Genomic DNA, 11,782 nt, shown 5'->3' on the forward strand with positions numbered 1-11,782 from the left:
CTGTGTTGCGGTAAAATCTTGACTTGGAGAGTGCAAGTTTGTTACAATGGTATCAGTGTGCAGCCGATTTCTCTTCTACGGGAAATCCGATCCTTTTTCTAGCGACACTTATGGATTCAAACACAGATCAGTCGATTTCCTCTGCATCTACAGATGCGGGAAGAGATCACGAAGAAGATTCTCACCAGGAGTATGGCCCGCCTCGGCCTACTCAGGCGGAGATTGAAGAGATGAAGCGTCAACAATTTGTTGACGATGCGACAAAGATGATGATCAACATTGCGATGGATCCCAAACTTGTGAAAAAATTTACGCAAACACCCTTCGACGAAGTGCATTCTTAGTAGCGAAAGGCCACAGAACCACCCCTCAAACCGGCACTCAAGAAACCTTTCTTCTTCTTCTTCTTACAGTTCTTCTAGCTCTTCTTACTCGAGCGAAGAAGACATAAAAGGGAAAAAGCGAAGCAAAAAGCAAAGCTTTGGAGAAGTCTAAGTCTCGCCCAGTTTCTGACAGTTCTACAGAGGACTCGTCTTCAGGTAGTTCGAATCCGAAGATCACAAATTTTATGCAAAGAAGAAGAATTTCTATAAAGCCAACCAATACGACTTTCTAGAGGATAAAAGCAAGAAAGTTCGAAAATTTAAAGAAGGTGGACAGTCAATTAACTTTGGCACTTTTTCTGGATTCTGAGATGCTTCGAGGGCTTTAGTCTTCATACAGCAGTTTGATATAGCTTTCTCTGGGAGGCATTACTCAGAGCACCCCAAGATTCGGAGGGCCACCTCTTACTTCAAGGGAAATGCTCGAACATGGTGGTCCACTCTTCATTGAACAAGTGCCAGGCTAAAATTTAAAAGGCTTTTATTTCTTCTTGGTTGACTCAGGAGTACGAACGCGACATACGAACTGCTTGGAACCATCTTCGGATGACCAAGAACGATACCTTGGATGCATATTGCCAGAGATTGTGGAGCTCTTTTCTACCCGCTTCTTCATTTAAGAAGATCTCGTTTAAAGAATAGATTGAGCGGTTTACCTTGGGACTTCCTATGGAGATCCGAGATCACTGCTTAGAGCAAAAGTCAGATTCTATTCAAGAATTGATTAGTCATACGAAATGGGACTTTGCCAAACACTCAAGCAATTTGACTTACCCCACAGATGAGGTCATGACGCAGGAAACAGAACATACTTCTAAAAATGAAAGTAGCAAGAAGAAGAGCCCCCAAGATCAGAAAGATAAGGATGCACGACCCCAGCTCACTCCTCGGGAAAGAGCCCGCTACATCAAAGAGGGGAAGTGTTTTGGATGCAGGGAAACAGGACACATCTCCATGAAGTGCCCTAAAATGGCACCGAAAGAACAATATGAAGAAAGGCCAGAGAGTTCAAAAGTAGCTGAGGAACATGGCAGAAAAGGCAGATGAAAGCAGAACCGGTACCACATTGCATGGGGCTCGAACCGAATCAGATGAATGAAAGTACAAAACTTTGCCACATTTAGAACAAAGTGAAAGACCAAGAAGCCCTCATTTTTCTTTGATGGAGGAGCCAAGGCCTACTTCTTTCCACTTGAATGGGCAGCTCGATTTGGGATTACGTCCGACAGGCTGAGGCCACCGGCAGTTCATCAGAAAGTTTGCAGAGGTTGCTTCCTGCATATCTTGACACAAAAAGGAGTCCCTTTCTCGTGGGGATCCACAGAGGTCACTGCCTTTCGGACATTGAAAGAGAAATTCACTACAGGACTGGTTTTGACTTTGCCGGATATGTAGAAGTCATTCGAAGTATATTGTGATGCTTGTGGTCGTAGCCTGCATGGAGTCTTAATGCAAGAAGGCCATGTCATTGCCTACGAGAGCCGATTGTTCTCAAGGCCGAAATTGACAGCACAGATATATGAGAAAGAGCTTTTGGCGGTTATCCATGCTCTTACTCAGTGGCGACATTACCTACTCGGAGCAGATTTTACAGTCTTCACAAATCATCAGAGTTTACGCTATTTCTCATCACACAAGCCGCTATCAGAAAAGCAGATGCGATGAGCGAACATCTTGTCACAGTTTCACTTCCAGATTGTCCATGTGCAGGGACAAAAGAACTTGGTGACAGATGCTTCGTCTCGGAAGTCGTTGGTTCTGGCTATTTTCGCGGTACATCATAGGAGCTTCGAGGATATGGTCGATTAGTATGCCACACATCCAGATTTTGCAGATGTATTCGGTCGAATACACAATGGCGAGGTAGTAGCGGGATATTCCATTCGAGATGGCTACTTGATGAAGAAAACGATGTTGTGCGTTACACAGCCGTTGAGGGAAAAGGTTTTAACCGAATGCCACTGTCCACCATTTACGAGTCACTGCGGCATTGCTACCACCTTGAAAGGTGTGAAGAGATACTTCTTTTGGCCGGGACTCAAGAAGGACGTGAACGATTTTGTACGCACTGCGCAATTGCTTGGTATGCCAGAAGGTCAAGTTTGACATGCATAAAGCACATGGTTTGTTACAGCCTTTACCCATACCCACCCGCCCCTAGGAAAATATTGCAATGGATTTCATTTTTGATCTCCCAAGAACACAGAGTGCTCATGATGGTAAATAGACTGTTATTGACAATTTAGCAAGCAAGCTCATTTCATTCCTGTGAAGACAACAGTCAAGTTGGATCACTTAGCGAGACTGTTTGTGGCCCAGATCTTCAGATTACATGGCACGCATGGGACGATTGTCTTCGACAGAGACCCCAGATTCACGAATTTGTTTTGGAAGGCTATTTGGGAGAACATTGGCACGCGGTTGCAGTTCTCGTCATCGTTCCCCCCAGCAGACTGACGGGCAATCAGAGATTGCTAATTCAGTGGTACTAGATTTATTGAAGTCTTGCATCTCGGATTAAAAGACTCAATGGGAAAAGTATTTAACTTTGGTGGAATTTGCCTACAATAACACGATACACTCTTCAACGGGGAAGGCACTGTTTGAGATTATTGAAGGTTCTACCCTTCCTTAGCACAAAAGATAAGATTTTTGAAGCCGGACAGTACACGAGGGACTTGGACACTGCATTTGCCAAAGTACGGGAGGCTTTAGCGAAATCTCAGGAAGGACACAAGTAGGCAGCAGATCGAGTGTCACAAACTGCTGACGTGTCAAAGCCTAAAGAATGGAGCCAACTTACAGATGCTGGCCGAGGGGCCTAAACCCTAAAGAACAAGTAACAGAAGAAGTCCTCCCAACTTATGGGGACCCCGTCCGATGGGGCCCCAAGTGACATAAAGGATTAAAATAAAGCAGAACCCGCACACACGCAAAAACTGATGACGTGGCTATTTCCGAAAATTTGCGTTGGCATGATGATGTGGCAAGCTATATGGATTTCCGCATTTTGCGCTTGCTGATGACGTGGCAACTGTACGGATTTCCGTGATTTACGCTGGCAGTTTTTTGGCTTTGCTTTTGGACCATATGCTTTTGAGTTTGAAGGCTTTTCACTGTAAACTGCTTTTGGGGCCTAGGGCCTTTAAATATGAGGTTAGGACTCATTCTCTGGCATGCTTCTTGGAGAAGGTGCACAGTCTGGAGTACCGGCTTGTGCTGTGTTGATGCAATGTAAAGAAATACCGAATGGGGTGCCAAGGTTTGGGGCCAATACTCTCTGAGGTGGAATTCCACCACTCCGTGTGCGTGTCATCTCTCTCTTTCAGTTCAGTTGTTATTGAAGTGCTAAAAGTCTGTTCAGTCTGTTCTTTTCTATTGGCACGTGGTGCCTGTCTTGTGACATTGACACCGTCGCGATTTGAAATTAAAGGAAGACGATCGGATGCTCTTACATTTTGAGAAGGAACGCCTGAGAAAGAAAAAGAGAAAGAAGCGGCTTTTTCCAAAGCTTAGCATGAGATACTATGGACCTTTCCAGATTTCCAAAAAGACAAATGATGTCTCCTTTCGACTGAAGCTGCCCGATACTTGGAGGATTCACAATGTTTTTCATGTGAGTCTCTTGAAGCCTTTTAAAGGCGATGTGGCTTGATGAGCAACCCGAAGTGGAGGAAAACGAGGAGATACTCGTTCCAGAACAGATTTTGGCACATAAAGAAAGAAAGGTAAAAGGTAAAATGGCGATTCTTGGTTAAATTCAAGAACTGTCCCGCATTGGATGCAAAGTGGATGGAGCAGGAGGACCTGGCAGATACTCCTCAGATTGTGAACCTTTACCTTGAAGCATTTGGTTTAGCATAGTCTATTCCAAAATTGAACCCTGAACTCAACTGGGCGGAATTTGGTGCAGTGGGTATGCACAAGAGGGGAGTCGCTCCACTCCTTTGTCAACAAATTGCCCCGATTTTTGATACTAAAGTCACTAATGTTTCTTTTGAGTTTCAGGGATACAGTGAGCTGACAGTATTCTGTCGTATGACTTTATGAATTGGAATTCCCGATAATATGATACTGATTTGTTCTCGACTTGTTTAAGTACAGCAACTGAAAGACGAAATGACTGCAGCATTTCGGTCTGAAAGATCTCCATAGACGTGATTGCAATATGGATTAGTTAATCGGACATCTATGAGGTCCCGAGTGGATCTAGATACGATTGCTAAATACGTTGCCGATTAATCATGGTCTGAGATCCGAATGAATTTTTGAATGTGATTTGTCATGTGATGTCATGTGATGTGACTGTCGATTGATACATGTACTAGATGTGTGTTCCTAGTGCGTTAGTACTAATAGTCAGTGTCTGCTAAGACAGTTTATGGTCTCTATTTATTTTGCAAGCGTAATCGAGGGCAATTACAATGCTTTCAAGAGGAGGGTATGTCACAAACCGGTGACGTGGCCAGTGGGCAACAGACGCACACATACCCTGGCTAGCGACAAAGCCCGAAAAACGCGAGGAGATGTTGACGTGGCATGTCGTACGGACCCTCCACAATTTGCGACGCCAATAGTGCTGGCAGCTGTACAAAAAAGCAAACTGTAATTTACGCAAGTTTATTGAAAGTTTTTTTTAGCCATTGCTTTATTTTGGGAAGAGCTTTTAGGGTTCTGCTTTTGGCATCCCTTGTAAACCTTTATAAGAGTGGTTTGGGCTCCCACTTCTCAAAGCATCTGGACGCAGAGTCTGAGAGTGATTCCCTCCCACTCCCTTTTACTTTGAGCACAAATTTAATACAAAAAGAAATACTGAAAGGGGCGCCAGTCTTTGGGGCCAATATCTCTAGGCACGGAACTCCGCCAGGCCATGTCGAATCAATTGTAAACTGTGAACTGTTTTGAAGTGAATCTCTGATGTGTTGCGGTAGAATCTTGACTTGGAGTGTCCAAGTTTGTTACAGAAAGATCCTTTAATTGAAACCTCCCCCATGCACGAGAGACAAAAGAAGCTTCCAGAACGTCATGTGCGGTTTAATCCAAAGGTTCAAGAGCAGGATCCTCCTGATTCTCCTTACTTTTCTTTCATGAAGGATCTGGATGACATAGTCTCTCCAGAGGACATGTTCCTTGACGATCCGCCACAGTAGGAAGTGCAGTCGAAGGATAGAGCTCCTAACTACAAGGAGTCGAAAGGCAGAAAGAAGGAGCATCATAAGAAGAAGCACCACAAGCAGAAATCATTCAAGTCATGTGACAAAGATGTGAAATTTGAGACCTACAACGGACACCGGGACAATGACAAAGCTTTAGCTTTTATCCGCCAGTTTGAAGTTGCATTTGCTGAAGGGAACATTAAGGAAAGGTCCAAGCTTCGCCATGTCAATATGTACCTGAAAGGCACAGCCAGCGGTTGGTGGCTGACTCTGATCCTTGAAAAATGCAAGCCTCGGGATTGGATTGCCTTCAAGGAGTTCTATGCTCAATTCCTCCCTCCAGATTATGAGGAAGAAGTAAAGAAAGAATGGGATCAACTCTCAGTTAGGAAACTATTCCACAATATATGGACAAGTTTTGGGACGTTCCCTTGAAAGTTATCCCATTCAAAAAGATCCAAGATTCGGAGAAGATGCGAAAGTTTGAAGCCAAGTTGCACGAAGCTTTGCAAAAGGCTATGAAGCTTTATCCTCGAGGCAACCTACAAATACTATGGAATCAGCTCGCATAGCTGATGCTATACACGAGAAGGGAACTCCCACGAAGATGGAGGAAGCGCCTATCATGCCAAGCAGAAGGCGCTCTCTATGAACAGCCTACTTCCACTTCTTCTCAAAAGAAGAAAAGAACCGCCTCCAATGCAGAAGCAAAGCCAAATCAGCCCAAGAAAGGAAAATACCTCTCTCTTGCTAAATTGAGAACCTACATCAACGAAGGAAGATGCTTTAAGTGTGGACAAATTGGACATATGAAGGGTGATTGCCCTACCAAAACCTCGCAACCACCTTCTTCCAATGCAGTCACAAATGTACAGGGGAATACAATGTGACTGTACAGGGGAACACAACCAAGGATGGGAAAGAAAGATCTCTTCTCAAAGCATAGGGTAGCATTAACAACCAACGGGCACTTATCCTGTTTGACCCAAGCGCTACAAATAACTTCATCTCTACAAAGTTAGCCGAAGATCTCAATTTACAGCCCAACCGCTTTGGAGTTTCTATTCAAGCATCCTCTCCTTTTAATGGGAAAAACTCCAGTTCTACTCCAATCATAGGGAAGCTGAATTTAAAGGTAGATAACTACAAAGAGCAAGAATCTTTCTTACTAGCTTCACTTGAAGAATGTGATGTCATCTTGGGGATGCCTTAGCACTACAAGATGCATCCCATTCCTGATTATGTTCAGAAAACCCTGTCCTTTGACCACAAAGAAAAGCAATATATTGTAATTGAGGATGCAAATGATTGGCGAATTCCCATTGCCAACCACATTGCACTTAAGAATATAATAAAAAAGTGTGTTTCACCATATTTGATTTTCGCAAGAGAGAGAGATGTATCTTCACAATTTTCTTTCTCTTCAAAGGAAAAAAGAATTAAGTTATTAGAAAGTTTTGAAGACTATTTTACAGATGAACTTCCACCCTCTCGGCCTTAGGCCATACAATCCATTTGATCCCAAGAAGCTCTCCTCCAAATCAGACCCTTTATCGAGTTAGTCTAATGCAGCAAGAGGAGATCCTCAAGCAGGTCAATGAACTTTTGGAGAAAGGTCTAACAAGGCCTAGTACTTCTCCATATTGTTCATCTGTCTTGCTAGTACAAAAAAAGGATGGCACATTCCGCATGTGCATAGATTATAGATCTCTAAACAAGATCACAGTCAAAGAATCGATTTCCAATCCCTTGGATTGATGACATTCTTGATAAGTTACAAGACGCAAGTGTCTTCAGTCGTATAGACTTGAAGAGCGGATATCATCAAACCCGCATTGCTCCTCAGGATGTGCATAAGACTTCATTTAGAAGAACCTTTGGGTTGTATGAATTCTTAGTGATGCCTTTTCGACTCACTAATGACCAGCAACACTCAACAGAATGATGGATAGAGTCTTCTTCGATGACGTCTTAATCTTCTCAAAGAAAGAAGAAGAACACTACAAGCATCTCACATTAGTGTTTGAAGAATTACGCAAACACAAATTATTTGTGAATGCTAAGAAGAGTGAATTCTTTATAAAAGAAATTCACTACTTGGGCCATATAGTATCTCACAACCAGGTGAGAATGGACCCTCATAAGATTCAAGCAGTTGTAGAATGGCCTACACTAACTACAATACATGACGTATGAAGTTTTCTCGGCCTTTGTCCTTATTGTCGGCGTTTTGCCGCCATAGCTTGTCCTCTCCACGATTTGACGAAGAAGCGGATTCCATTCCATTGGGGACCTGGACAAAAACAAGCTTTTAAAAAGCTTAAATATCTACTCAACCACGCACCTGTTCTGACCGTCCCTGATCTTCGCAAACCTTTCAAGGTGTACTACGATGCATCTGGAGATTGTGTAGGAGCAGTTTTGAACCAAAAGGGTCACGCCCTAGCCTACGAAAGTCGGCGCCTTAAAGATGCAGAGTTGCATGCTTCCAATATTGAGAAAGAGCTAATGCCAGTTATTCATGCTCTTTCCATTTGAAAACATTATCTTTTAGGAGCTGATTTTAGCTTCCATAATCACTTGAACATCACTTTGCTAGTTACAAGGCAAAAACGAGTCATCCGCCGAAGCCTGCCCAATAAAGGTATGACCCAAGGGTAACTGCAAACCATGAAGACGCTCCGCAGAGGTCAAGTGATCAAGATACATCAACGAGGGGTGAGTGGCAATCACACACACACACACCATTACACATTACATATGAAGCAATCATGTTAAACCACTAGGCATTGAGCAAGCCTTGTGATTTTATCACTTGTCTTCGATCCAAAAGCTTATTTCAGCCCATTAAACAATTTGTGATTGGTAAACAAGAACAAACAAAAACATCTAGGACACTCAAAAACACCTACAAATATAATCTTGACAAAATAATCTTCGTATTAAACCTAACAAAAAAGCTCAACAAATTTGGATTTCAAATGAAAAGATTCATATTTCTCAAACATAACCCATCAACCGACCTGTGAAGCGTTCAAGTCTGGCAGACCAGGGGCACCAAATCGGCGTGGTAAAGTAGTGCGAACTAACTGGGCTTCAACCTCATGCCCTAATAAACGATGATAAATGTATCTACAGCAGCCCACAGCAGGGAGCATGAACATGATTGATTAAATAAAAGTTGACACAGAGCATGTTGCAAATGATTGAAAGATACCCGCTGACACTGGTGTCGTCTACAGCGAGTGTCTTCATGGCTGCCTGCATCCTATCAAAACTTGTGCTCTTCCAAACAAAATCAACACTGAAATTGTGATTGACATCAATAGGGACTCCCTGCAAACCAATCGCCACCCACCAATTATATCCATCTTTTCTTTTCCAGAAATGGTATCAAAATTTAGCATACATACCTGACTTGCCCTCAACTCGAGAGCAACCTCCTCTTGTGCTGTAAGCTTGATCTGCAGTGAATGCCAAAAGAAGATCGCTCAACTGTAAATGAGAACTAATGGTGCTACCAATTTCCATTCTTCCCCAACTCCCTAAATGCTAAATACACCTCTGCACCTGTGAGTGTTCTAACCTTTACAAATTTAAAAGACAGAGAACAATGGGTACCACTATGTAAAGACAAACACAAAAATCTCAACTAGAAGCATCCAATTACCACATGGCCAACTGACTGCCAAGCTGAGTGAGTGCTGTCTCCAGGATACCGTAATCGCAGTTCATCACCAGGAACAAGCCTAAGCTCATTATCCTCCTGAAAACAAGAGCAAATATATCTCAGCAAATGCACCAACGATATTCACATTGCACTATGAAAAAAATTTCACCTTTGGGAACACAAAGTATGCAACACGCTTCTTATTCAAACCCACATCCCAGCGAACGATAATATTGTCCTTGCTTTGAGATTCTTTCATCATCTGCATGTTGTAGAAGTTTAAAGTAAGGTCTGGCGAACAAACAGTTTACACGCATTGCAAGGCCAAGAAACTACCTTGTCATAATCTGCTTCAAGCTTTACCAAAGGTCCAAAAACATTTTGATACTGGAGATTAAAAAACTTCATACATCAATTCCAGAACATTCCATCAGACAACTCAGAACTTGAGCTACAACTTTAATCTTATCTTGCCTGGTAAGCTTCTTCATATTTCAACGCTACAGGCTGAGGTTCATCATCCACTCCTGGTTTTTCAAGATCCTCTAATGTTGCATCAGGGCTCGATTTCCACAACTCCTCGACTTTATTAATTTGCTGTGCACTTATTTGCCTTGCTCGAAGCTGCTCTTGCTCGGTAGGAACCTGCAACACCCTCAAAAGGTGCTGAATTTAGATGCACACTCATGTGTCCACTCATAATCTACTGTCCAATAAGGTAGTAGAATAGATACACCCAAAAGTGCATAGATTGCAAGCCAGTTCCTCGCACATACATATAGACACATGCTCAGGGTGACATTCAAGAGGTCAGAGGACTAACCTTCACAAGCCATGGAAGAAAACAGCGATCGTCAATTAAAGGTTGCCATTGACTGAGGTCCCAGTTCATATCCTTCAATGCACCAACATTTAAACAAGGTTCGCGGCACAGCAGCACGACAACGCTCTCTGTCTTGGCAGAAATAAATCCAAGAAGAAAAACATTCCTGCAGCCACAATTGTAGCACTCCAGAGTAGTTTCTCCAAGAGTACTGTCTTTATGAAGACAAACTTCTTTATGCTTTGCTCGAACCTGGGAGCACAAAAAGCATTCACACCATGAAGAAAGCACGCTGCTAGTCATTATCCTTCTAACATCCAACATAAACCATCAACAACAGCATCGAATCCTAGCACATTTAAAAATAGGCTGCACTGCCTCCAGTACTTTCACAAAGACATGGAACCCAAACAAAGCAGAAATCCCATATAATTGTATCACAACACTATAACGCGGCTGTAGCAAAAAATGAAGAAACCTATCCCTTACCAAATGATTAACGATATGAGACCCAGATGTGTTGCCCCGAGAATTGCAAAACCACTTGCGACAGACATTGCACCTGACGATGCAGGCTGGATTGTGGATGCCACAATACTTGCAGGAATGTTCTGGAAGGTCTCGCTTGGAATACTCATGGCTATCTTCGTCAGCAGCTTCTTCAAAGGCAAGTTCCCCAATGCCTGTACTAATGGCAGAGAGGGCAGCAGCAGCGGCTGCCGCCGCAGCTCCCTGCTGCTGTTGTTTCTGATGTTGCTGACCTGCGTTGGGGTTGGGATTCGTGTCAGGGTTGCGTGAGGGAAGATCAATGAGGTCGGAGTCGGCAGAAATGGAAGCAAGGTCTACTGAAGTTTGGGATATCAGGTCTCGTGCATCCGGTAGATGGGGGTGGAGACCCCAAGCAGCGGGAGGCGGAGGGGGGAGAGGGGGAGGGTAGTCATAATCATCGCCCTGCGTGTTGAATTCCAAAAAGGTGTAGGCGTCTGTGTGTGTGTGCGGCAATGAGGATGCCTCGTACAGGGCTCCGTTATTGCCGCTGCTGCTCGACGTAGGTGCCATCGTTTGCTTCGCCATAGCTCTTCGCTTTCTGCGTGAGATAAAGTCCTGTATGTGAGGGCGTGCTGTGTATTGGCAGGTCCCCCTTCTATAGCAATGGCGTTTTCCTTTCGCAGGGAATTCTACCTATACACTCTTTGAGAAAGAATGGGGTATACCCAACATGCTTTAAGAGAGATTCTCTATCGGGAAGGAGATTAGTTTTAGTTAGGGTTTTTAAAAAAAAGACATCTTATTGTATGCAAAGATGTTATGAACTTTGTTAGTTTTGATTTTTGGTGGACAAAATGCGATGGGAGATCTCGGGAATACTTTTTATGCAAAAAAGAAAAGTTACCTACAAAGAAGGGAAATTGGAACGTGTTGAACTTCAAGTGTGGTCGTAGAGAGAGGGAGATATACTTCTATGCTGCAAGCAAAAGGGATGAGTTGATAGAGAAGAAGAAGAGGATTTTAACGTCGTAGGAAACTATCCCAAGAGACGTTAAAGATCTATCCAAAAAGAGTTGAACTCAAGACCTGTTATGAGAGAGAGAGAGAGAGAGAGATGCTAATTCTTCGTCATGCGTCTCACTCATATTTCCTTCGTAGCTTTCCATCTATTTCGTTCTCTTTCTCTCCAATAGTGCACTCATCCCCTCGGTGTCTTGTTATCTTATGGACACTGTTCGGGAAAAATCATTTTCACAAACAT

At 43.2% G+C, this 11,782-nt stretch overlaps 1 protein-coding gene across 3 annotated transcripts in view; it reads right to left on the reverse strand.

The window, feature by feature from the left end:
- The window catches only part of LBA1 (RNA helicase), a 28,984-nt gene extending 17,759 nt beyond the window's left edge, over positions 1-11,225 (reverse strand). For all 3 annotated transcript variants that reach the window (XM_086509513.1, XM_086509512.1, XM_086509511.1), the window contains exons 1-9: positions 10,522-11,225; positions 10,033-10,284; positions 9,684-9,854; positions 9,546-9,596; positions 9,379-9,471; positions 9,210-9,305; positions 8,953-9,003; positions 8,757-8,875; positions 8,563-8,671 (exon numbers count right to left, since the gene is read on the reverse strand). In XM_086509513.1, the coding sequence (XP_086365639.1) occupies positions 8,563-8,671; positions 8,757-8,875; positions 8,953-9,003; positions 9,210-9,305; positions 9,379-9,471; positions 9,546-9,596; positions 9,684-9,854; positions 10,033-10,284; positions 10,522-11,106 (1,527 nt within the window). In that variant the 5' untranslated portion in view covers positions 11,107-11,225. The remainder of the gene's footprint in view (positions 1-8,562; positions 8,672-8,756; positions 8,876-8,952; positions 9,004-9,209; positions 9,306-9,378; positions 9,472-9,545; positions 9,597-9,683; positions 9,855-10,032; positions 10,285-10,521) is intronic.
- Between the last annotated feature and the right edge of the window lie 557 nt (positions 11,226-11,782).

This window comes from Adiantum capillus-veneris, chromosome 3 (assembly GCF_014529385.1).
Source record: "Adiantum capillus-veneris isolate H3 chromosome 3, ASM1452938v2, whole genome shotgun sequence".
Taxonomy (NCBI): Eukaryota; Viridiplantae; Streptophyta; class Polypodiopsida; order Polypodiales; family Pteridaceae; genus Adiantum; species Adiantum capillus-veneris.